General features: G+C 47.6%; 11 protein-coding genes across 11 annotated transcripts; 3 read left to right on the forward strand and 8 right to left on the reverse strand.

The window, feature by feature from the left end:
• Positions 1–329: 329 nt before the first annotated feature.
• LTR84_009547 (uncharacterized protein) lies at positions 330–1,568 on the reverse strand (the record flags this gene model as incomplete). Its single annotated transcript, XM_064853087.1, has 1 exon — positions 330–1,568. One exon carries the CDS (start codon positions 1,566–1,568, stop codon positions 330–332), a length of 1,239 nt encoding a protein of 412 aa, XP_064700850.1.
• A 1,475-nt stretch (positions 1,569–3,043) lies between these two features.
• LTR84_009548 (uncharacterized protein) lies at positions 3,044–4,027 on the reverse strand (the record flags this gene model as incomplete). Its single annotated transcript, XM_064853088.1, has 1 exon — positions 3,044–4,027. One exon carries the CDS (start codon positions 4,025–4,027, stop codon positions 3,044–3,046), a length of 984 nt encoding a protein of 327 aa, XP_064700851.1.
• A 676-nt stretch (positions 4,028–4,703) lies between these two features.
• On the reverse strand, positions 4,704–5,486 carry LTR84_009549 (uncharacterized protein; the record flags this gene model as incomplete). Its single annotated transcript, XM_064853089.1, has 1 exon — positions 4,704–5,486. The coding sequence occupies one exon, from the start codon at positions 5,484–5,486 to the stop codon at positions 4,704–4,706; it is 783 nt and encodes a 260-aa protein (XP_064700852.1).
• Positions 5,487–6,329: 843 nt separating this feature from the next.
• On the reverse strand, positions 6,330–7,223 carry LTR84_009550 (uncharacterized protein; the record flags this gene model as incomplete). Its single annotated transcript, XM_064853090.1, has 1 exon — positions 6,330–7,223. The coding sequence occupies one exon, from the start codon at positions 7,221–7,223 to the stop codon at positions 6,330–6,332; it is 894 nt and encodes a 297-aa protein (XP_064700853.1).
• Positions 7,224–7,848: 625 nt separating this feature from the next.
• LTR84_009551 (uncharacterized protein) lies at positions 7,849–8,205 on the reverse strand (the record flags this gene model as incomplete). Its single annotated transcript, XM_064853091.1, has 1 exon — positions 7,849–8,205. One exon carries the CDS (start codon positions 8,203–8,205, stop codon positions 7,849–7,851), a length of 357 nt encoding a protein of 118 aa, XP_064700854.1.
• A 1,154-nt stretch (positions 8,206–9,359) lies between these two features.
• LTR84_009552 (uncharacterized protein) lies at positions 9,360–10,256 on the reverse strand (the record flags this gene model as incomplete). Its single annotated transcript, XM_064853092.1, has 1 exon — positions 9,360–10,256. One exon carries the CDS (start codon positions 10,254–10,256, stop codon positions 9,360–9,362), a length of 897 nt encoding a protein of 298 aa, XP_064700855.1.
• Positions 10,257–12,845: 2,589 nt separating this feature from the next.
• LTR84_009553 (uncharacterized protein) lies at positions 12,846–13,898 on the forward strand (the record flags this gene model as incomplete). The annotated part of the gene is made up of 1 exon (XM_064853093.1): positions 12,846–13,898. One exon carries the CDS (start codon positions 12,846–12,848, stop codon positions 13,896–13,898), a length of 1,053 nt encoding a protein of 350 aa, XP_064700856.1.
• Positions 13,899–14,296: 398 nt separating this feature from the next.
• LTR84_009554 (uncharacterized protein) lies at positions 14,297–15,392 on the forward strand (the record flags this gene model as incomplete). Its single annotated transcript, XM_064853094.1, has 2 exons — positions 14,297–15,268; positions 15,321–15,392. The coding sequence occupies 2 exons, from the start codon at positions 14,297–14,299 to the stop codon at positions 15,390–15,392; spliced, it is 1,044 nt and encodes a 347-aa protein (XP_064700857.1).
• Positions 15,393–15,648: 256 nt separating this feature from the next.
• LTR84_009555 (uncharacterized protein) lies at positions 15,649–16,701 on the reverse strand (the record flags this gene model as incomplete). The annotated part of the gene is made up of 1 exon (XM_064853095.1): positions 15,649–16,701. The coding sequence occupies one exon, from the start codon at positions 16,699–16,701 to the stop codon at positions 15,649–15,651; it is 1,053 nt and encodes a 350-aa protein (XP_064700858.1).
• Positions 16,702–17,903: 1,202 nt separating this feature from the next.
• Positions 17,904–18,338, reverse strand: LTR84_009556 (uncharacterized protein; the record flags this gene model as incomplete). The annotated part of the gene is made up of 1 exon (XM_064853096.1): positions 17,904–18,338. The coding sequence occupies one exon, from the start codon at positions 18,336–18,338 to the stop codon at positions 17,904–17,906; it is 435 nt and encodes a 144-aa protein (XP_064700859.1).
• Positions 18,339–22,106: 3,768 nt separating this feature from the next.
• Positions 22,107–23,804, forward strand: LTR84_009557 (uncharacterized protein; the record flags this gene model as incomplete). Its single annotated transcript, XM_064853097.1, has 1 exon — positions 22,107–23,804. One exon carries the CDS (start codon positions 22,107–22,109, stop codon positions 23,802–23,804), a length of 1,698 nt encoding a protein of 565 aa, XP_064700860.1.
• Between the last annotated feature and the right edge of the window lie 176 nt (positions 23,805–23,980).

Raw genomic sequence — 23,980 nt, forward strand, 5'->3', positions numbered from 1 at the left:
CCAGGAACACTCAAGGCTGAGATGGAAATTGATGATGATGATGCCTGGGATTTTCCGAGCAGGAACGGATGCATTTCCGCTTGCCGATTGGTGCTTGGTGGAGGCCTCTAAACTTTGTTCTGACAACTTCCTCTCCTTTATTGGAGTCTACGATTTTCGAAGAACTCGTCCTTACTCAAACAAATTTTTTTTCTGTTTTGTGTGCTTTGGTATCTAATTACTCATACAAGATAGTGCATCGTGACAGCAAGGTTGTTCATCGTTGTGATAGCAATATTGTCCAAGCATCCATGCAGAATGGTTCATCATCCTGACAGCAAGATTGTCCCTCATTCGATGTCTTCAAGTGAACATGGAACTCCAGTAAACATGGTGCAGATTCGTCGCTGGTTCTTTCCAACGACTTGATCCTCAAATCCGCCCATTTCTTCATCTGATTTTTCATCGTCGCTGTTGGTGCCTTCGACACTTTCGACACTTCCATCCTCATCGCCATCATCGTCGCTTTCTTTGTAGTCCTCCATGTCTTCGTCCTCTTCACTGTTGCTGTCCTCGTCGTCGCTGATGAAATCAATGTCCATGGACTTCAAGGAAGGAATCGGTCTTGGCAGCGATTGCTCAATTATTCCAGTCCTCGTGATATGAGCTATTGTCCGGTTGATCAAGGCGAGTTCCATCTCGAGGTTTCTCTCCCAAAGACCTGGATCCTGCTCAGGATTGCTCTTTCGAAGTCCCAGTTCTTCCTCAAGCCAGACCTTCATGTTGTTTGCTTTGCGACATCGATCCATCAATTCTCTGATATGTCTTGGAACAGATCTTGAATTCTGAACCCGACTGCCGACACTTCTCCATAAAAAAAATTGTTCTTCTTCGTCGACGTCGTGAGAGATTTGCTCATGCTGAGTTGGCTCAACTTTCCGAGAAATAGGACAGACTTCTGCCCCGGTGTCATTGAGTGCGTGCTTTACGGCGGTATGTAGAGTCTCAGGGTCGAACCCACAGTATTTCAGATCCTCTCCCTCATGCCTATCCTTCGCCAATTTGACAAAGTACTCTTTGACTTCGTGGGCCGAGTTATTCTGTCGCCAATGCATTGCCCTCTCACTGATTGAGAGCCTGACAAAGTTCTCAATCACCTCAATGTACTCCTCGAGGGCAGGAAACTCGTCCTCGTAGACGGGCCACCACTCATCGAAGTCGTATTCTCCAAGCTTTCCTCGCAGCGCGAATGCTATTGATCGACTTGGGATTCCGTGGATGGCAAGCCAAAGGATCTCACGTCTCTCAAAAGCATCTATAACATCATGCTCTGTGATGGTCCTGCCCTTTCCCTCGAGTTCTTGATGGATATAGCAGATCATTCTTTCAGTACACTCAACACGATATGGATGATACGGATAAATTCGGTACGGATCGACAAGATCCTTTCTGAAAGACTTCGTGCGGCGTGGTATATACTTCTTCAATTTCGCAATGGCTTTTGGGTCCTGCTTCAGATAGTCACTGAATGTTTGGACGAGGTACTTATTCCCCCCAACTAGGACAGAGTGACTTAGACAAGCCGTCATTCTGTGGGGATAATTTATTGCGATTTGGACTGCTTTCGAAATGTGCCTTTGGTTGATTGCTTCGGGTTGGTTCAGGTATCTAGATAGAAGGAGGAGTTGTAGGGAGAGAAGAACAAACACGGAAAGAAGATGGAAAAATAAAGAAATAAGGACCCAGATTCGTCTTCCTGAGGCAGTTTTGCGTGAGGCAGTCTCTTGCATCTTGCCGAGCTTCACCACTGCCTCGAGATAATGTTGATTTCTGCAATCATCTCCAATCCCACATTGTTTGTCAAACAGATAACTGCGACTGGCCGAGCACTACTGTAGGTGGGCAACCACTTCTTGCGAGCAACGTTGCTAGGAGTCAACTCATTGCTCCTGCTCCAGGGGGTCAGAACAAGTGATTGGTAAGGCTATCAAAGGCCATGGTGTAACAAAGATTCGGACAAAGAATAGTGCAACTGCGTATAAATCTAATTCCATGTCCAAAGTTTCCCAAATTCAGGACCTCATGATTGGGACCCCTTATTCAACTCTTTATTTTGCCTTCTCTTGGTCTGCTGGAGCCGCCCTTCTATTGATGATTCCTTTGGCGTCCTTTGGACCATATGTTTGTGTCCACTTGTTGATCTGGGTCGCTTGTGTTCTCCATTTGATCCTTACATCCCTAAGAAGTAGATCGTGGAACGATAGAGTCTCGAATGTGTATTCGAAAGGCTTCTTATCTCCACTGGCTAGTGTTCGCAAACGGTAGAAATGAGTTTCAAATCCCATGTCTCACTCAATGTAATCCTTCCGCAGAGTTCTACTAGTCCAATTTTGGGGAGGACAAGTCTCTGTCAAGGTAAAAAGCAATCCAGAGGGCTTGAAACTGCGCTACAAACGCCTGGTCTGTTGCAAAAAGGGTTCCAATCATGGAGTTAAATCATTTTCTTAAAAGTATGCTCGATAGCCTAATAGTAGTTCTGTTAAGCAATAAATGGAGCCACCTTAGGTGCGTGATTCTCTCATACATGAGACTCGGTGGTACATTGGCTCAGCGAGTAAAGCTGGAGGCCAGTCAAGGATGACAGCTTTGCTGAAGTCCAAGGGCCAGAGGTTGACGCTATTGTCAGATGCTATATATGGCATATCTCCAGACTGCGCGTTAAGGGGTAGTTGTGCACGGTGACCCCTTTCTGCGAGTATGGGGACTCTTTCCTGGGGCTTCATGGCCTGGATTGAACCAACAAGAGCAGTCTTAAGCAATCATTGTTTTTCTTTTTTGGGGTATGGTATCTGGACTCTCGTACACGACATGTCTACCTTGACAGACATGCGGAAAGCACCGTGCAATTCATAGTGGGCTGAGAACACCTGTGGAGCGATCAAATAGACCCGTCGGCTGGTTGCAGTCCGTATTCCGTGCAACAACATATCCTCCAACCATCTCGATTTCAGGCTTCAGTTTCATTATGTTGATAGTCATATTGGCGTTTATTGCACCATTCTCATCACAATTTCACGGCCTCAAGTGCTTCTTCGAGCGTGTTTCCAGACTTCTTTCCAGACTTCTTTCCAGGGTTCTTTCCAGTACCCACGTATGGTGAAAAGGGTCTTGGTCCAGGAAGCTCCCAATTGATCGATTTAGTTGACATGATCTTGTCCATCATTCTGTGGATCAATCCGACCTCCTTGTCGCAGTTCAGCTCCCCATCTCCATAACCCAAAAGTTCCTCAACACAATGTTTCATCTTCTCACTCCTAGCCCGATTGAACATGAAGTCTCTCATCTTTTTGGGGATTCTGTGTGAAGATCTTGGCGTGGGGCCCTCGATACTCCTCCACAGTAGCCACCTCTCCTCATCATCGACTGCGTCTGTAGCCTCTCCATGAGTGGTATGACACTTTGGTCGAGCAGAGCAGATTTCTTGGCCTTCATCTAGCAATGCATGCTCAATGGCATCATAGAGACATCCAGGATTGAATTTCCAATAGTCCAGATTCTTTCCCTCGTGCTTGTCCGTCGCCATTTTCACGTAAAACTCTCTACTAACATAGTGCGACCGCCCAGCCATGCCACCAATTGAGACTCGAACGAAAGTTTCGGTGATTTCAAGTTGTTGCTCTAGGCTCGTGCGCCAGAGAAAGCGCCCTCGTTCAAGTGGTTCTTCAAAGTCATTTCTCATCGCCCAAGCTATTGACCGGCTTGGTGCGCCATGAAGGGCGAGCCAGAGGATCTTGCGGCTGAGCCGATATGGTATGACTTGGATGGGTGTGAGAGTTTGCGGTCGCATGTTATGGTTTTCTTGGTATATAAAAAATATCATTTTCTTGACGTAGTGTTCTGTCCGAGGGTAGTAGCCAAAGGATGGGGTGAAGTCCCATTTTTCGAATCCAATACACCGTTGAAGACGGAGATCAGGTGCCTTCGTTGCTGGCCCATGTAGGTATTCCATGAATAACTCAATGGGGCGCGTACTCATGATGTTGGCCATGACTTGTGCTGTCAGCCTTTATGCTGATATGATATATGGTGGTGGAGGCTCTGGTTGGAAATCGTAGCGTTCTCGGTGCTCTTGTACTGTGGACTGGTGTGCTCAGAGGTAGGTAATGGTTAAGGCGTTTGGATAGGGTGAATGAATTATGGTAATATAAGTAAACACAGGAAAGAAGACGCGCAGAACATCCTGCTTTATCTTCATGGGCGTGAGGCAGCACATCGCATCCTCGCAGACTTCACTGCTGCCTCGCAAACGAATAGCACGTAAAGGCTGCGACGCACTTTCTTACAGCCTCGCACAAGAACAGCAGTGAAGACTGCTCCGATGCTCCTGACTGCCTCGTAACACCACGGCGATGATCTCCAAGCATTCCCAATGCTTACTCATGAGTAGCCTAAAAAGTCACAGCTTGGAAGCCGTAGATTGTATCTTTGAAACGATTGCGCAAAGCAATATCAGTAGTACTCGATCATTTTTTTGTACATTTTGTGACGGTAGCTGGAATCTTGTACTCATACAACTGGTCTTCATCTCATCATCGTAGATCAGTATTGCTTGAGTGTCTGCACTCTCATCGCCCCTCGAGATTAATTGCACCCACAGCATAAATGTTCGACCTCTTCAACAGCCTCGACCCAAACGAGCGGTTGGTTGTGGTCTCCCTCACTTTTCAACTCGGTAGCCATCTTCTTCCGTCAGCAACATTCAGCTTTCCACCGATGTAATCTGAGAATGGTCGCGGTCCAGGAAGCTCTCGATCAATGATCCCAGTTCGTGTAATCTTTTCCATCATCTGCATCATCAAAACGTTTTCGTTGTCGCGACCACCATCCGTGTAGGATAGGGTCTTGTCAATCCAGCGCTGAATGTCATTGGCTTTGTTTCGCTTCGACATTATATTCCTGACTCTCTTGGGTACTCTCTGCGAGGATCTCGGCGAAGGGCCTATGATGCTTCTCCACAGTAAAAACATTTCCTCGTCCTCCGGGTTGCTCACATAGAGACTTGATTGTTGGGTTGCGCGGTGTACGGAATTAGTGGGGATGATCTCCTTTCCATCGTCCAACAACGCATGCTCCAGGGCTCGATGAATACGAATGGTGGCTCCGCGTAGTAAGTCATCCTTTGCGATAGCCGACCAGATGGTGTCAATGAAGTCACCCGTTCCCCAACATTTCTTAAAAATGGGACCCGCAAGCCTATCAATGGAATTGATGACGAACTCTTCGATAATTCTAACATGCCGTTCAAGTTCAATCTGTGGAGCTGTGGTTTGATTGAGTCCTTCTTTCATTGGTATGAGAGATTGAAGCTCAAATGCGATCGATCGACTCGGGACACCATGAACTGCGAGCCATAAGATAATCAGGGCATTCTCGGGAGCCAGAATTGGCCCTTTGGGGGGATCATAAATAGAATTCCTGGAGAGTCCGTTATTGTTGTAAACAGCCATGTTCTCAATTACACGCGTGAGTGTATCGTGGCATCCTCCTACAAGACGTAGTCCGCGAGAAAAAGTGAAGAGCCAAGGGTGTTGATAACGCCCAACCCAAGCGTGCTGCGACGTATGGTAGGATATGGGGCCAGCCATGATAGTGTATGTGTTTGCGAGAGGAGAGAAATTCGAGATATGATTGGAATGAACTCTGTTGGAACGTGGGCTTCTTGTTTTTATATCTAAAGTGAGATCATCACTCAGGCGATGGGATAACGCCAGAATAGCAATTGAAGAAATCGCCCAAGTGGCAGGTTGAGAGGAACAAAGCAGTCAAAATGGCATGTGACAACAAAGTCGCGCTTCACTTCTACTTCACTTTGGACAGCTCTGATAAGAGTATCGACTTCTGAAAATTAGGCACGTATTGCATACTACTAGTATCTTAAAGAGGGTAAAAGACCTTGTAACGGTTTAGCAAATCACTATTTTTACCGCTTTTCTCTCCATATGGTGTTGGCTTTCCTGGTGACTCAGGACCTATTCACACATACAGCCCCGATATGCTGACAGTGCCTGGAAGCTGGCGTCTTGCAATCGCAATCGCAATCATTAATTGTATCCTAGTTAGAGGCAGCTATGCATACCTGGTCATATTTGCTTCTTGAATCTAGCCCATAGTCTGCTAACCTTTGTCTCCCTCGCATGGAAGTTCGATTTCAGCAGGAACAACTCATGATCAGCGTCCTCAAGACTGTGGGACACCTTAGTTCAGTGCTGGGTATGAAGTTTGACAACTTATACCAGTGGCCACAATTGGTTGGTTGTGCGCCTCAAAATCTCAATCGACCCAATAGTCGATTATTTGGCTTTGCGCTTCACCAACAAGTCCCTTGGAACGGCTCTTGGGCCTGTCAGTCTTTTGTCAATGGTGTTGGTACGACAAATCTCCTTCTTTTTCTCGGTCATCAATGCCAGCTCCAGCTCGCCGTCACCTTCCATGTAGCCGAAAGCTGCTTCGATTTCGGGACCGAGTTTGTCTGTACTGAAGTGGCCGTGCAACAAGCCCCGGGTCTTCTTTGTGATATTATATGATACTCTTGGATTGGACCCTTTAATCATTCGTCGAAATAGGACTTCTTCAAACTCGCTGCCGGTAATTTTGTGCAATGGTGGTTGTCGGTCTGGTAGATCAATAATGATGTACCCACCAGTGTCACCAACAGCGTGTTCCATCGATGTTCGGAGACGAAGAATCATGTCGTGGGCAAGCGCGTAACGTAGACTTAGTCTTTGCTGCCAATTTTGTCCCTGAGTGGCAGCAAGGTTAGTCAAATTCATACACATATCGATTGTGTCTTGGTTGATCTGCCAAAAGGCTGTTTCCTTACCTATTGAATAGAAAAGAAAGTGTTCAATAATTTGAGCGGTTTGCTCAGCATATTGCTTCTGATCAGGTAACAACACGGCAAAGAACTCCCTAATCACGAATGCAATCGATCGGCTGGGCACACCGTGGAGGATAAGCCAACGGATCTCGTCTGCCATACTGAGATCCATGATTTCGTCGATACTGAGAGTCCTGCCAGGATGAGTAATTCCGTACTCCTGATTGAGGTAAAACACCATTCGGTCGATAGTTCTCGTGGGGATCGTAAGAGGTAGTTGACTGACAACAGCTGGATCGAGTGTTGCGCCTGGCACTTCATCGATCACAGCATTGTAGTAGTCAAGAAGATGATGGATTACAGCCATGTTCGGATTTAATGTAAGCCAAGGCATCTTCCAATTATATAGGGACAGTTGATTGGGCTCAGTAGCAGATGAAGTGTGGAGTTGTTGGAGCAAAGGGGGAGGAAACGGAGAAAATGTTGTAAAAAGACCGCATAAACACAAAGATATAGGAACAAGGAGAGCTGGAAATGAAAGGATTCTAGATGAGAAAGAGTACAAAAGATAGGTTTCTACCTACAAGACAGTTCATTGTGCACTCCCGCACCACAACGCTAACTCATGGTGCTGCCTATTGATCGATAAGTCTGTTGGAGAGTTCGCTGTCTTCAGTATCAAGTTGCCCCGATAAAGGGACAAGAATGAAACATAAGGTATTATTCCGCTCATCAGTCATTGAATTGGACTTTTGGACTCGCTGCGTGTATTGCAACTAATACAAAGAGGTTACCTAGGCGAACCTACTCAAGTGCCTGGGCTTCATCCTCTAGTCCACGGCGGTCGCAGGCACTGGACCGGTGGTATTGTGCAGCCTTCACGCTGTGTGGAAACCAACAATGTGTTATCTTAGTTCTCGAAGGTATGAGAAGCAATCACAGGAGCTTCCAGTGACTGACTCTTCTTCCAAAACCGTCGTTGTCATCGATGCCTACTTTCGAAACCTTGACAGCCTTGGTTGAATTTCTCGACTTGAAGTGATGTCGTTGAGGTTGTTAATCATGATCTCATATTCCTTGATATCGTCCCCCTCCTCAAAGCCTAACTGCACTTTGATCTGAAGATCCAGCCTTTCTTCCTCAAGACGTTCGATCATGAGTTTCTTGATTTTCTTAGGTATGCTGTATCCCCGTGCAAATCTAGGACTAGGGCCTGCCACAGTCTTCCATAGTAAAAGTATTTCTTCTTGCTCCTCGTTACGCTCATCGATAGATCCGTATCGTTTCGTGTGATGTATCGCTCGTGGAGAACATATCTCTTCTTCATCATCCAGTAGAGCATGCGCCATTGCAACTTGAAGGAGTTGGTAAGTGGAATTCCACGGGATTTCGGCAAGTCTTCGGTTTGAGTTGAACCAAAGCTCTGGGTATATCAGGAAATTCTCTACACGACCGGCGCATGGCCATGTTCTTACGAAGTGATGACTGGCATGTCTAATGTAATGATCGAGCAATTGGACATGTTGTTCAAGCATGACGGATGGGCCAAGGTAATCGGAACCGAGATGGCCGAATACTGCAAAATCGCATCTCATCACAAATGCAATCGATCGACTTCGTATACCATGGAGAGCAAGCCAGTTGATCCTTGATTGATGGAAATTCGGTAGAGCAGTATTGAAAGAATTGCAGTCAGCGTGGGCAAGTCCAACTTCACGGCAAACATCGCGGACCATTGCTAGGACGAGCTGACTTCCGAAGGGTAGTCTGTGGTCTCGCGAGAGGAGACCAAGGAGAAAGTCGTCCCAGGAATGTTGAAGCGTCCCAAGACGTGGCTCCAACGGACCCTTTCGCCACCATAGCACCGAAGAATAGCCAAGCGCAACTCCTCCCAGTCGCAAGGCTGGAATGTGGCATCTGGAAGGCCATTCAATTTATCAACGAAAGACTGGATGATCGACATGGTGCGCGAGTAGAGAAAGTTCCTGACTGTTGAGATGCTGTTATGGTTTTCGATGATGGTTGAAGGTTCGCAGGATGTTTACATCATCCATGAGTATGAATAGTGGTGGAAAGAGAAAAGACTCGAGAAGTGAGAATGACCAAAGACAGAAGAAAGAAGAAAGAGTCAGTGAAAGGAAATCATGAAGAGTGAGAGTGATCAGTAGTGAAAGGCAGAACTTGTGCTGCTGTTCACCACTGCCAGCCGCGTGGCAGCTAGGTATGACAGTGATCTCAATCTTTCAGATTACTTATTGAGCAGTTCCTGGGTTTCACGTACGTGCTGATGCTGAACACATTTCAGTGACTACTGCTTATGCCTTGGGTGTGCCGCAAGATACAAGTAGCCCAGTAATTATGCAGTACTGCTCAATCGAGCTGACCTGTTCTTAACGCAAGGTTGCACCATCTACAACGATTTCTCAGAAGCTAAGTAATTACCCAGTGAACGAGTACGGAATTTGCAAGAGAACTTGGAGGACCGACTTCAAGGATAACTACCTTACCATTTCCCTCCTCTCGGGCTCGTGCTAGCAGCTACAATTACATGTGACAGATCTTCCAATGTCTCACGTTCTGTTGCCTCCAGCATTAAAAATCGGCCTGCCCGTGCAAGCAGGCCTTGCAAGACAATCGTCGAGTCTCGAATTCCGTAGAAGAATTGTGAAGAGAGCTCGCGTATGAACCACTTGTTTTCATTGCTATTCGGAGCTGCGGATATTGCCCCGATAGTCAGGATCCATGCCTTAATTTCCTCATGTCCGTTCCAGAACGCCTGCGAGATGATGACCAATATCTCACGCAAATACGGGGCCATACTTCTCGACGTACGTTTTCGTCCTGCTCCAGTCGTTCTCAGCGTCCACATAATGAGGGCAAGTCGCAGTGCCTCGCTTCTCAATTCTTCGAACTCAAGATTAAGAAGGCAATGGCGATTAATCAAAGTGCGGCGGAAAACCCAGTGAACGACTGCGACAGGAGCAACTTGATCCATTCGGGTTTGAAAGTAAGAATTCATAATGCTGACGCCCACGGCGAGATCCATGACTATGGACCTGAGGGATGGTGGGACAATTGAATGTTGGCTTGAAAGCAAAAAGCCTGCTCCAGCTGGCACCGAGCCAGTCAGGAGCTTTCGCAGATAATACAGACCGTATTCCTCCACAGGCTCTTCGTCTACTCGCTGCAGTTCCTGGTGAGAGAAAAGCGGTTTCTTTTGCAACTCGGCTGCCACAAAGCCGTCTCCAAGAACAAGGAGTTCTGCGAAAGGCTGGTCCAGCGCTTCAAGGCCACCACTGCTGTCCACCATGAACTTTGCGGCTCGAAGATGAACATATGCGGCATAGACGTTATCCCTGACCCACTCTGCACAACCCAAATGATAAGTATTGAAGATCATTAGTGGTGTAATTGGCCGGCCTTTGTTTATATATTCTCGAGAGGCTGCGATTGCTTTTGAGATGAAATGGCAGTCATTATTACCGGTGTTGATACCTTCCATGTGTATCATATGGCCATTCATCGATGCAAGTAAGCAATACATACTATACTCATCGCTGAGACATGTCTGAACGACTACTTTGGCATCACATTGGAATTTGTATGTTTTGTCGCTTCGCAAAACATGTTCCAAGCGCCAAATATTTGGGTGGTGAACATGCAGGAAGTATTGCAACAATTTATGAGCGGTTGGGTTGACTTGAACGGAAGTAGCGCTAAATGGGTCCATCAAGTCATTCTCGCCTTGAGGAAATCTCGGAATCTGATAGGAATGATAAGGTTGATGCTGAAGTCGTGATAGCACATTCCTTGGTGAGGAAGTGTCATTGTTCTGCCCTTGTGGTTCTCTTAAAGGCGAGGTTGTCGCAGTGGTAGACGTTGGCAGAGCCTTGAAGGATGACATGGGCTTCTTTCCCCACTTGACAGGCTTTTGCTTGGAGGTGTCCATTCTAGTGTTCGGGTGCCCAGACCGGGCGATCAAAGAATCTGTGTAAATGGTCCCATGCTGCGACTTTTCGGATCGCCGCGTTCGAATGCGCTCATGCCCACTACTCTGTGAAATAGATACTGACTCTACTGTCTTATTGACCAGTATGAGCTGCTGTAACCTCATCTCATAGAGAAACAATTGGACTTCGACAAATTCGGCGGGAAATTAGAAGGCACTACGGCATCGATAATTCTGCGTCCACTTTATGGTCTTAAGGCTATGATCAGGCGGTTCAAGCGACCGTCAACATCTAAAGGGGGCTTTTCGATGCGCAGATGCCCCTCACTAAGATGTTGATAATGGACAAAGAGGTTGACGGCCTCCTCGAAATGGATTGACAACACTGAACTTTTGAAGTGGCGACCGAGCACTCCAGAAACCGGCTGGCGCGTGACTTCCGAAGTATCGCAATGTTTCAGATGTTTGGCCTGCACAAACCTCGATCCAGCGTTCAGAGTGATTTCTGGAGTCTTGCCAACTTCAGCGATGATGAGATGCAACGATGAGTTACAGGAGCAATGCCGTGCTTCGAGCCTAGTAACTTGTCCCTAACTTTTGTCCGTGGTTGCTGTTCTCCTTGCTAGTGCTCATGTGATCCGTCGGGGAGGGTGGTCTGCACTTGATATCTGCTGAACCCAGCCAACGCCGGTTGAACGAGCTTTTGAATCTGAATTGAACGCTTTCTATACTCCTCTTCAGACGCCCACCCCATGTCCAAGTCAAGTAATCAGCTCTTAGTCAGAAGATGGTAAGCTCTAAGGACCTGTCCCGTCTCTAGCGTCATGCGCGCTTCCATCCTTGTCGACTGACTCATCTGCAGATAAGCGCCGGGACCACAGACGACATAATTATCTACCAACCAGAATCAACGATATCAAGCATTGAGTGATGCGCAGACAGTTTGAACCACAAACCTACATCGCTGTATCAGGCAAGAACAAGCTGCCGCCTCGAAAGATCATGCCACTGACTTACCCTGTCATCGTTCCTGCTGTCGGAAATGTCGCGAGATCTGGTCTCTTTCTCTATCTCTTCAACTATCAAAGCTCTTAGCATCATTGAAGAAGAAAGACATTAGTCGTGAGAAAGACCGCACTGAAATAAGGGGCATAGCTACTACTGAGCTAAAGCAGACCATGTCTAGCGGCAGTTCTCCTCCATCGTAGCCGGCCTGGTGACTTGGCTCGCTGGCCGAGTATTATTAGCCAATATCTAAACTCTGGGGTTTATGGCAAAGGATGATCGCCAGGCCGCTTGAATTATGGTGCAATGGATAAACCTACTAATGAAAATTCATGTGCTATTAATAGCTTCAGCGCAGACATTGTTGAGATCTTGAATGTGGAAGGAAGTCCCAATGTCATTATATAGCTCTCTTGAAAAGAAAAGACAATTGGCGCTAGAGAGAATCTCGCATCCACAGTTTCAGAATGTGTGGTCTTCATAGTTTGCGACTGCTTTCAATGGCGTGATATGGATCGCCAGGGGACAAAATCGTTGCAGCCGACTCCGCAAGAAGATGGTAAGATACGTCGGGGCACAATTCGCTTACGAGGTGGCTGATCGAGCTGCATCAACCCTTGTAATTTGCAGCCCCGCTACCACATCTGGGAATAATGCAACTCCACTTGCAGGAAAAGGAAATCTGAGTAGCCCAATCGACACCCTATCCAGTCTTGCGCCTTCTTTGGCCTTTGTAGCAGTACAATCGTAGTTCTGTTAAGGTCGAACAACCTCAGTGGTTTCCCTATGCAAATGCACTGGCTGCTTTACGTGGCTGTTTTGGAGCTCCATTTCGTCGCGTAGGGCCGCATGCAGCTATCTAGACCTCAGTAAATACACCATGTTCTTGACACAGTATAGTACTCGTAAGGAAACTCAAGCTCCCATCTTGGCCGCGAAGGGAGAAATCGATATCATACTCTAGGTTGCCCCAAGATCTTCACCAATTTTGTGGAATATTCTCCCGCGTCCTTCAGCTACTGCAGATATATAAAGATGTCGATGAGTGCTGCAACTGTACTTGCTGGACCTGTTGTTGAGGTTCAATCTGTACCTATACCAGCACCACTACGAGGCCAGATTCTAGTTCGTACTATCTTTGCTTCTTCTAATCAAAAAGATTGTAAACGTTCTACAATCTATGGCCAGCCACCATGCAATCAAGGTGATGATGTTGCCGGCATAGTTCACCAGATTGGTGCCGGTGTTGTCGGTTTTTCGGTTGGGGATAGAGTCGCCGGTTTCCATAATCCCGGCACCGAGCACGGAACAGACGCTGAGTACACCATCTTGTGGGCATATGCAGCCTTTCATATTCCCGAGAACGTCAGCTTCGTGGAGGCGAGCACAGTTCCTCTGACGGGAACGACAGCTGCTGTTGGTCTGTGGAGAGTGTTGTGTGTGACTGAACCATGGCATGCAGCTTCACAGGGTGGCGAAAGGAATGCAATTATAATCTATGGCGCGGGTAGCGCAGTGGGTAATTTCGCCATTCAGCTAGCTAGACTGAGCAACTTGCATCCAATTATCGCCGTCGCTGGCAAGTCCATCAGCTTTGTGGAAAGTCAACTAGATGCACAGCAGGGAGATCGTGTGGTGGACTATCGGGGAGAAGAGTCTGGAATCATTGAAAGGATCAGACAGGCGCTCAAAGAGGCGAATACTACTGCCAACATCGCCTTCGATGCGATCTCAGAGGGTGCGAGTCAAAACATTCTGGGCGCTGTCCTCGAGAAAACAGGCCATATCGCAACTGTGTTACCTTTGCAACAGGCTACTGGGAGGCTTGCCGATATCAAAAGAACTTTCACCATAAGCCCCCTTGTATTCACATCTCCAAGTGAGACTGAGCTTAACCCTAGTGTAAATCACTGGCTCGCAAAGACATTTTTCGGCTTCGTGGAGCTTGCAATGGCGGATGGTAGCTTGAAAGGACATCCTTATGAGATCATACCTGGAGGACTTGATGGCATCCAGACGGGATTGGAGAAATTGAAAAATGGGAATGCAAGTGCTTTGAAATATGTGTACGAGATTAGCAAGGCGTGAAGTAATTCTCAACGGCATTTGTTGGGGCTAGTGACACAGGGTCCAATCTGCTAAAATGTCTCTCGAGTACACAAATTTAGCATGTCTGATTCTTGTGGCTTTTGCGCGAGGTGATATGCTGGTGATCAACATCGCGATTTCTGCCAAGGACTCGTTCGTGTCGAATTTTCATCGTATTGATGTATCCCTGTCAATGTTACATGATTTCGGGGGAGCTTAGCACGTTTGCTGCGCACTTCGAAGGACTCCCTACACTTCATCTGCAAAGCTAGGCGGAAGGCTATCCTGTTGCTGAGAAATCAAGATTAAAAGTTTAGCATTACAAATAGTTTGTTTACACGAGGGATTCCGCTGAAGTCGCTATATAATGTGTAGTACACTTGGTTTTTCCCCTTATCATGAAGAGTATCCTGTGCAGTGCTGACCACTCCGCCCTGACCCAGTACTTTTCCTACGATACCATGGACAGACGTCTTGTTGTTATCTTTACTGCCACCGGAAACCAAGGTTATCCGATTGCGAAATATTTCCTGCAGGATCCAATTGCAAAATCACACTATGTCGTTCGAGCCCTGACCCGTGATGTCACGAAACCTTTAGCACTTGAGCTAGCAGCTCTTGGGGCTGAAGTGGTCAAGTGTGATCTAGATTCGGAACAAGACGTGAACTCAGCAGTTGCGAGGGCGCATGCCATATATGCGAACACTGACTTCTGGTCTGTATATACAGTTGAAGGCGAAGTAGCGCAGGGCCGTCGAATTCTATCAGCGGCATCGACGCTCCCAACTCTTGAAGTGTTTATTCAAAGTTCTTTTCCAAATGCTGTAGAGCTTTCGAACGGCCAGTTCAAGAACGTGCTCCACTACAATGCTAAGAACGAGCTCAACGAAATTTCCAAAACACAGTTTCCCACACTCTGGAATAAGACGATCTGTATCTGGGTGGGATATTACTACTCGAATTGGATTAAATTCAATTATCCTTTTGGACCACAGAAGGACTCTTCCACAAGCCCACCAACTTACGTTCTAGCAAAACCATATCCTTCGTCTACGATATTCGCCTCTGTCAATCCGGACGACTTAGGCCCAGCCATCAATGCTCTTCTAAAGTCTGGAACCACCTACATGAGAAAAAATATCAGTTTCTTAGCGGAAGAGCAGACCGACGCCGAGAGATTAGAAATATTTGGTACTACGCTGGGTGTCCGTACAATATTTCAAGAAATTGAGCCAGAAGAGTATTCGAAAAAGATGGCCGAGGCTGGAATGCCTCCCCATATCGTTCAGAACGTAACTGAACAATTGTTGCTCATCAGAACAGGAAACTACATGGCTCAGAAAAGGGACGACATCATTCCTATACGAGACGTAGGTGTTCGTTTTCCGAGTTAAAGCCTTCCAGCTAACAATGGGCTCATAGATTTTGCCAGAATACCGATTCAAGAGTTGGCAAGAATATGTAAAGGAGGCAGACTGGTCGAGCATTCTCTAGATACCCCGAGTAGTTGAAGGATTCCAAGGCGAAGGGCTTTGTTTTATTGAGCTATGCTTTTATATGTATGGTAGATATCGATGACCATAACTACTACCACGGTTCTTTATTTCATAAGTGAAGGATCGTTCTGACCCTCTTGATGCAGTCAATATCTCACCCTTATCTTCAGCTCCAGCCACCCCGAAGTCGCTACTGCTCGGTGAGGGGCCCAAGTGAGCCTTCAAAGATAATGGTAGAACCCTCGAGCGCGTATTCAAGGGAACAGCAATGGTGCGCCCTTAACTCCAACATCCACCCGTAGCACCCTTGCCGGCCCAGGAGCTTCTCCGATGGGCGCGAGTAGTCCACCAGTTGTGACCACGTAGAGTGATTGTTCGTCGCCGCTTGTCCTTCCAAATGCCACCGCAGTTGGCCCAGCAGTCTCAGTGCACTCGAAGCCCCCAGCAACAATAAAACGATCTTCTACCCGCTCAGCTCCCGGAGCCCTGACTCCGAAGAATTTCAGTACAGTCTGGTTTGGATTTGTTGCAACATACACGTTGCCCTCTATGTCGAAGGCGAGATCATCTCCTGCACATCCCTCTGCCATTACCGTCACCTTGTCACCAATACACTTGCCTGTGATTCCATCGAATCGGGCCCGAAGTAGTAGGCCTCGATCTGAATTGGTCACATATACGTTTTCTCCGTTAAACTTCAATCCATTTGCTGCTGGCCATTCCGCCCGGTCTGTCAATTTATCGAGGAGGTTATTGTCAAGCCAAATCTCGACATCTCCGGTGTCGACGTCCAGACTGCTCAACCTACCACCAAGAGATTCGGCCATGACAAGTTTTGAGGTCCCTGGGATGAAAGCCGCACCATTCAGCCATAGCGCCCATGGAACTGTTGCATGCTTCTGCACTTTTGTAGTTCCATCCGAGTCGAAGAAACGCAAGTCGAGTTTATAGACCCCCCAGGAACCAGCCTGGCCATGTATACCAGACAAGGCATAGAATACATCTTCTGTTCTCGTATCCTCCACGATTGCAGCACACATCATGCCTCCTCCCCACGCTCCAGGCTCCGGATTGTCTTGAGCCACATTTTCAGGAACAAACTGATGGAGTCTGCAGATTGTGGATTGAACATCTGTCGCGTGTGGATCCAGAAAATAAATCTCGCCGGCGAGCATGCTTGCTACAAGCAGAGATCCATTTGCGCGGACAGCAAGGTTCTCCAAGAAAGTTCCCACCGGAAAAGTCGCGATTGACTTCCAAGGTCGTTGGGCCGCTTTGCCAACTATGTGTTCTGGATAATGGGCCATACTACTGCTGATGTGGGGTGTTTGATAGCGATATTGGACGATCAGTGAGGAGCAATGCAATGCTTCACTAGAGCAGTTCTGCGCTATTCAACCTCTTATACAACATCCACTGTTTGATGATTTGCCTTGGCGTCAAGGATTTTATGTTGCAGGTAGGTGTCGATTGGAACTGATACACGTCACGACCTGCCTGCAATGTTCTCCAGAGTGTAGATACCAGTCGCATGGCAGAGCTGGATATTGTTTGTAATTCTCCTTTGCAATGCGTCGTTTTTGAAAATGAGGTGATGTAAAGTCAAAGTGGAGCGCTATCCAAATCAGGTAACTTACGTTCTCCAATGGGGTTGCCTGGTCACACTCCTTGCGTGGCGTTGGTGGTATGCCTAGATCCAGAGGCTTCATCGATGAACTCGAAGATGTGCGTGATAATGGAGAGGGCTATGCAGCCCGCAGCTCACTACCATTCTAGCAATATTTCAATGCTCCTGGCGATGCACGATTGTCTGGGCTGACCAATCGAGAACCATTTCTGGTGTCGTACAAGAGCTTTGACCCGTAATTATTTAAATCTTCCCTGCTTCATTTTGATTTGCACACAGATCGTGCTATTGGTAACGCAGGTTTGAATGCTTACGGTGCATTAAGTATGGGGAACAAGGGAAAGTCGGCACTGGAAGTAGACTAGTGAACGGATGACAATATGACAGGAATCGCTGATCGTGAGAAAGTTTTTCTCAGGGTTGTATTGTAAAAGGGGGGCAAGCCCATCCATCGAACATTGCCAAGCTCTATTTGAGGATTGAGTGTTCAAGTCTGAAGAGCGCAGTGAATATATCCCAATCCAATACAAAGCTAGATAGGAGATAACATCAGCGGAGTCTTGGTACTTGTTTCTCCCACGATTTAAGAAAGGGAGCAAAATCTAACAGCTCTCCCACCAATCTGTGCGGATGCATAGTTGATTTTGCCCATCCGACCCATGGAGTACAAGAAGCAGAGCATGTTAACGGCACCAATTCGAAATTCCAAAAGTCATAAATACAGAACCTAGGAGCTGAATAAGTCCTCTTCATTACTGAGGAGGGCATTTAATATCATGTTGAAATCGCTATTCATTGTGGAAGTGATGTCACCTTCATTCTGTGTATTTGACTGCAAAAGAGAGACCTGCTTTCTTGTCATTTGACAACTCAGCATACACTTCAGACGATTCTTGCGCGCCTCACAACAGGTCTTGGGCCTACAAGCATCCGAGGGATCTCGCCAGCCTGTAAAATCTCCGCGAGCTTCCTCTCCATCAGCTTCATCTCTCCAAAACTATCGCCTTTCTTGGAGCCTAATTTACTCTCGATCCAAGCAATCATGTCCGTTCCCAACCATTCCACTTTCTCAGATATTAGGCCTTCATACATCAGATCCCTGAGGCGTTTGGGAATTCCGCGCGAGAGCCTTGGCCCCGAACCTTCAATACTTCGGTGGAGGAGGAGTTTGTCAATGTCCTTGTCTGTGCCATCGTGCTTGTAGACAATCTCTCCACCCCCAGGTCCTATGGTACAGATCTTCCCCCCTTGGTCCACAAGAGCATGTCCCATCGCTTTCGAGACCCAAGTGGGCATGAAGCCTCGAAGTTGGACCATAATAGCGGGGTTGCAGGCAGAACGAATCTCACGTTCCAGATGAGAGGGGCCTGACACTTTGGGTTGATGAAAATTGAGTGTTGTGAAATGGTAAAGGATCTGAGCATGCTGCTCGCGGCTTACATGTCCAGATAGGATTGGATAAGTTTTACACCGTGTCAGTGCGTAGGCGATAGATCGAGGTGGTATGCCATGGAGAGCAAGCCAAGAGATCAAGAGCTCACCGAAGTGATCCCGCTTGAGATGCAGGTTGGGCTTGATGATATTGAGCTGTTCGCAGATGTGGAGGATCATTCGCTGCACATCATCGTCCAAAAGGCCAAGATAACGTGTCCAGGATAAGCGAGAGGGCTGAGGCTCATGACGTCGTCAGAGATTGTGGCATGGTTGATGACTGTGCCTGGCACCTCGTCCCAAGTGTCAATAAGTCGCTGAATGAGATCCATGTTGAGCCTTGGAGAACAGTTGATCGACAAACAGAGTGTTTGATATCGGTTTCAGCGTCTGTTGTTTGTTTTTGTGATATGAGAAGAAAAGGGTGCAAGGAACCGAAGAAAGCTGCACCGCAAGTGAATCAACTTAAGACATTGCCTTTCTGATTCAAATTCACCGTCATAAAATAAAGGAGAAACACACATTTAGAGTGAGCAGAACAATGAACATTGCAAAATGAAGGTTTCATGTACATGCTGAATATGATATCTGAGTTCTTCAAATTTTCAAAAAAACGTTCTCTCTAAGCCAGAGATCAAAATACAAACGAGGCTGGTGAATCCAGGGGCCGTGCACGTGACACCACCTTTCTTAACCACTTGTCACAAACATTTGCCTTGCTTGAACATGATAAAACACACAAAGTCTAAACACAAAGCGAGAATTCTGTCATTGAGGCTGTTTGTTCCTCTGCTTTGCCAGATATCCGGCTTCATGCACCCAATTTGACTGTGGCTTGTTCAACGTCCATGGTCGCCGTGCCAGATTATGATATTGCTTGCTCCTGCATGGCGAGCAACGGATGCATACAGCTACTACTGTTATAGGGTCTGAAGCAGCACTTCTCTCAGTCATGGAAGATGGATGATTCATCGCAAAAGGCGGACATGATGGCATTTCCAGCTACTAGTATTCGAGCTGAAAATAAAACATTGAATGAGTGGAGAGTTGGGCTTCAACGCCAGTAACTTCGGTGTCAATCAGTGGATTCACCTACTGCGAAAATTGTGTGCTATTCCTTTTGATCAATTGAATCACTCACAGCGCGCGGAGAATTAATATCATGTGCGTTTACTGGGCTTTTGAGTTTCCAGAGCCCCATGCTGGACCTCTGCCGTCTTAGTTTTATATCAGCAAGATTGTGGATTGTGCTCCTGTCAATTTTGCCTCTTCTTTTGCACTTCATTTTGATTTTGTATCAGCGTATATGTGGAGACTCCCACCGATGAACCTGTGGTTTCTGAGACTCAGGGAGAGGGGGGTCCTGGTGGAGGATGTTGCAATAGTGGTCTGCTGGGAGTTCTGGGCGACCAGAGGGCGCGGGAGGTTGTAAATTCATGGAATGTCTCTGTAGAAATGACATGTCGAATCGTGCCAGTTTCTGCAAAATGATGAGTGTTTAGAAGAGATCAGACTGCCTGACTGTTGGGTGCGGACGTGTTGTGACCTTAGGCTCAAGGATGAGCGCGCTAACACACGTATGGCTGGGTCTTGCAAGCTGGATTTTGTTGTTAGGTTTTGAGACCTCATCGGGGCGGTGTAGCCAGAACAAGGATGGGACCAGGGCTTACCTGTGGCGTAGTTTCTCGATGGATGATGGACGATGGTTGCAGGTTTGAGTGACTTGTAGGGTGACTGTGTTGGTCTTAGGGTTCGATTGTGTGCTCTTCAGCACGCTGCCTGGGGGAAGGCTATTTTCGGCAGTTGAGGTTGAACTGGGGCATCTTCTGTCTTGTTCATTATGTCCTCAGTTGGATGTTGGTTGCCTCGTGGTGCTCACACCCAGGTCGTGGAGATTTGGTTTCATCAGAAGAACAAGAAGAGCAGGAATCCAATAGGTTGGGTGGGCAAGTGGCGCAGGGCGAAGAATCAGTTGACCATGTAGGCTCTCAGTAGTACCATCCGGGTTGATGGGTGCCCAGAGACCTCAACGATAGCTATCATCAGCTCCCTGGAACCTCTCTTCTGGGCTCTTCAACTCTTCTCCAAGACCTTACTCCAGGTAAAAGTCATGATGAAAAGGAAGCTGTTTGCATCACAAAGTGGCAGTGGAAGACTTCGGATACAAGTGCAAGAGACCTGTGAACAAGTTCACAGGCTCATTGCGAAATTCAAAGAATGTCTTGAACGATGGGATCTCCTTGGAGATCATCCTAGCCGTCAAGCTAAGGAAGAACAGTTACTACACTTGATCTGAGCCAGAAGGCAAAGAGCGTTGGAAAAAGAAAAAGAAAAGAAGAGAGAATGGATGGGGGAGGAAGGGTTCTTTATACCTCTGAAATTGCTGCCAAAACTGAAAGTCTTGGCGGCGGTTGCCTGCTGATTCACAACAAGCGGCTACTGAAAGAGCAGGCAGCAGTCCTCACTAGTCAGATAAAGTGAATGCTGCTGAAGCAGGCGCATTCAAAGAGAAATCTCAATTGCCGATGGTTCATGAGCAGGCCACAATCGTCTCGCTCAAAACGCAGGTGGTCGGCAACATGTCACATGCCCCAGAAGTCTTTTTCTCAACAGCTCAGGGTGATCCAGGAAAGCAGTAGTCGTGTCTCACTGCGACAAACTGCTCTTCTGCCTGATCATGCCATTATCGTCGCTGCTGCCTAGACATAGAGGACAATTCCTTAGTTAGTATCTTACTTCTCAAACGAGTAGAGTGCCAAACCAGAGACCAGACGTTCAGCATCTTCCTAGTTTGATCACCACTACAGGGTTGCAGATGTTTCGAAGATGGAGTTATATGCCGTGCTCTTCTATCAATTCCAATCGTCCTCCTCTTGTGTCTCTCTGCCAGAACTCTCTGATAGAAAGCGTTTCTGGCAATCAGACTACCAGGTCCATCTGCAGCCCATGCTGCTTACTGCGCGCAATTCATCCTAATCTCAGAAGAGGAAACAGAATCTTGGACAGTCACACCAAGGCTGAGCCTTCGTGTGGCGAAACACAGGCAGACGCAGTCAAGAGTGTGCGCCCAGTCACTCAAAGCTGCCTGTCATCAACATCATTCGGACCAGTGCTTTGATTGCACTTCTCAGGATTTCAGGCAATTTGCCACGACGACACCTGAGTAAATTTGCCAGGTCGTTGAATCTCAAGTAGAACAATAATCCGTAGACGATAGATATCTGGCAGCGTAAGCAAAGCCTCAAAAAGATGTCTAATGCTAGTGAGGTCATCCGCTCATCGAGCGAAGTTTGCCCAGACCGACTAATGTGGGTCATAGAGATATGTGACCACTGACAAACAGTATCAAAATAAGCCTGAATAGATCACAGAAGTTCTTTCTAGACCTTCTCCTGAGTATGACTGGGGAGTCTCAAAGGTTCAAAGCTCGCGGGAGTCACTCTGCAGTCGTTTGACGCGCCAAGCCTGGCGTAGCCGGAGCATGTTATCCGATGTTGCTGCTTTTAAAGTCTTGGGGCGGTGAGTTTTCTGCCGCTTCAACTCACATGCCAGTGTTTGACGACCCATCACAAGTCTCGTCTCATTGCTAACTCACACATGATATTGCAATGAGAGGAGGTGAAAGTCTCACTGAGAGCTTGAAGACCACCTGGAATGCCTTACTACCGGGATATTGATGATTGGTCTGAGACTGACGACGAAGAAGTGGAGGACGAAGTCGAAGCTGAGAGTCATGAGGTCGAGGACGTTGAGACAGGAGACGTCGGATATGGCGACTCAGCAGCCGAATCTGAGCAAGAAGTAGCAGAGACGCCACCACTGCAAAATCTGGACAAGTCACCTAGGGTGTCTGGACTGGAAAGCTCTCCAGGCTTCGCCCAGATCAGCGACATTGAAAATACAAAAAGCACAATCGCGAAGGATCCCACGGTCTCGACTGATTCTGAAGCAGAGCCTGAGCCTGATCCGGATGGAGTAGACAAGGATCAGCAAGAATTGTTAAACAATTCCACGGGACTAGTGGAGGCCAAGAAGACTGCCAAATTCAGCAATCAATATGATACAAAATCTACGAATACATTTAGGGGAACGACGACCTCACAAAGAATCGAAACAGGACGCGAGCTTGAAGAAGAGTCAGAAGACTTGGCCCAACGAGAAATTCTGGCAAAGTTCACGCAAATCTCAGGACCGGGGGACGATCAAGCAACGTATCAACGCCCTCAGTCACAAAGCACTATCAGCAACAGCTATCCTGTCGATATGCGAGTCAGCAATGATGCCTGGTCATCATCTTCCGAAAGCGGCGATGACGAAGACAATCAACATGATGCTGGTACTCGGCAACAGCCTCCGCTAATCTTGCTGTCCAGCGACTCTGAAGAGACCGAACCGACTAGCAATCGGAAACGAAAAAGGACTACTCCTCTACCAACCCAAATTGCTACTTCGGAAAGTTCCAAACGACCACGGACTTCCCTCAGGCGAAGTTCTTCTCCACACCCCCTTGCCAACGTCATGTCGGATCTCGGCCCTCTACAACAACCCCGTACCATTTACCCTCAACCAGCCACTTCGACCAAACCGCAATCAGACCAAGGACGTCTTCTCCAGCACCATCTCCCACCATCACTACCCCCCATCAACGTGGTACCAGACCAAGACCCCCTCCTCCAAAGCCATCTCATCCACCTCCTCCCATCTCACCTCCTGTCCGTCGGCTCTAAAAGCTTCCCAACCTCCAATTCCACACCACCTCCCAGATTAATAAACTCCCACGCATCCAACGCCACCTCCAACGACGACGAAGACTCACCCTCCCAGCCAACCTCCAAAGCCAACTCTCCACTCCCCTCAACCGACTCCCCACGCTGGCCGAAATCCCTCCTATCGCACAAGAAAACAGCAGTCAAAGCGCGCGAGGAACGAAAACGACGAACTCCACTCCTGAAGCTCTTCAATCGCCGATACCTGGCCGACCGCTCCGCCACGCTCTCGATGGTCGGGAACCTGTCGAAAGACAGCCGGTGGGCACAACTGACGGCCGAACAGCGCGAGGCCGTGAAAGCGCAGCGCACGCTAGAGTTGATGGAGAGGCGGTTTCGGGAAGGCAAGTCGCAGTCGGCCGTGCTAGCAAGGCTGTTGCCTCTGGTGGCACAGAAGGGGTATTCCGAGGGCGTGTTGTTGAGGCTGTTGCTGCAGAGGGATTCGTGCCAGAAGGTGCTCGGTGAGGTGTTGAAGGATGTGGTGGATGTCGATGCGGGTGGGGAGGTGGTTCTGAAGGGCGAGGTGGGTAAGGTGGTAGCTGCACAACAGGCTCATACTCAAGCTTCGAGGCCGGGAGTGTCTTGATCGGGACTCGTATGGGCGAGAGATAGGAATAGAGTGAGGCCTGCATGGCTTTCAAACATTTGCAAGTAGACTTGAAAGGGGAACAGGGTATTGTTGTTTTGCAGATCTGTCATAATATATGTACTTGTAGCATATGTCCCCAAGAACGTGATCAATGGCCTCATTATCATCGTCAT

Source organism: Exophiala bonariae, assembly GCF_035927105.1.
Source record: "Exophiala bonariae strain CCFEE 5792 chromosome Unknown scaffold_39, whole genome shotgun sequence".
In the NCBI taxonomy this organism is placed as follows: Eukaryota; Fungi; Ascomycota; class Eurotiomycetes; order Chaetothyriales; family Herpotrichiellaceae; genus Exophiala; species Exophiala bonariae.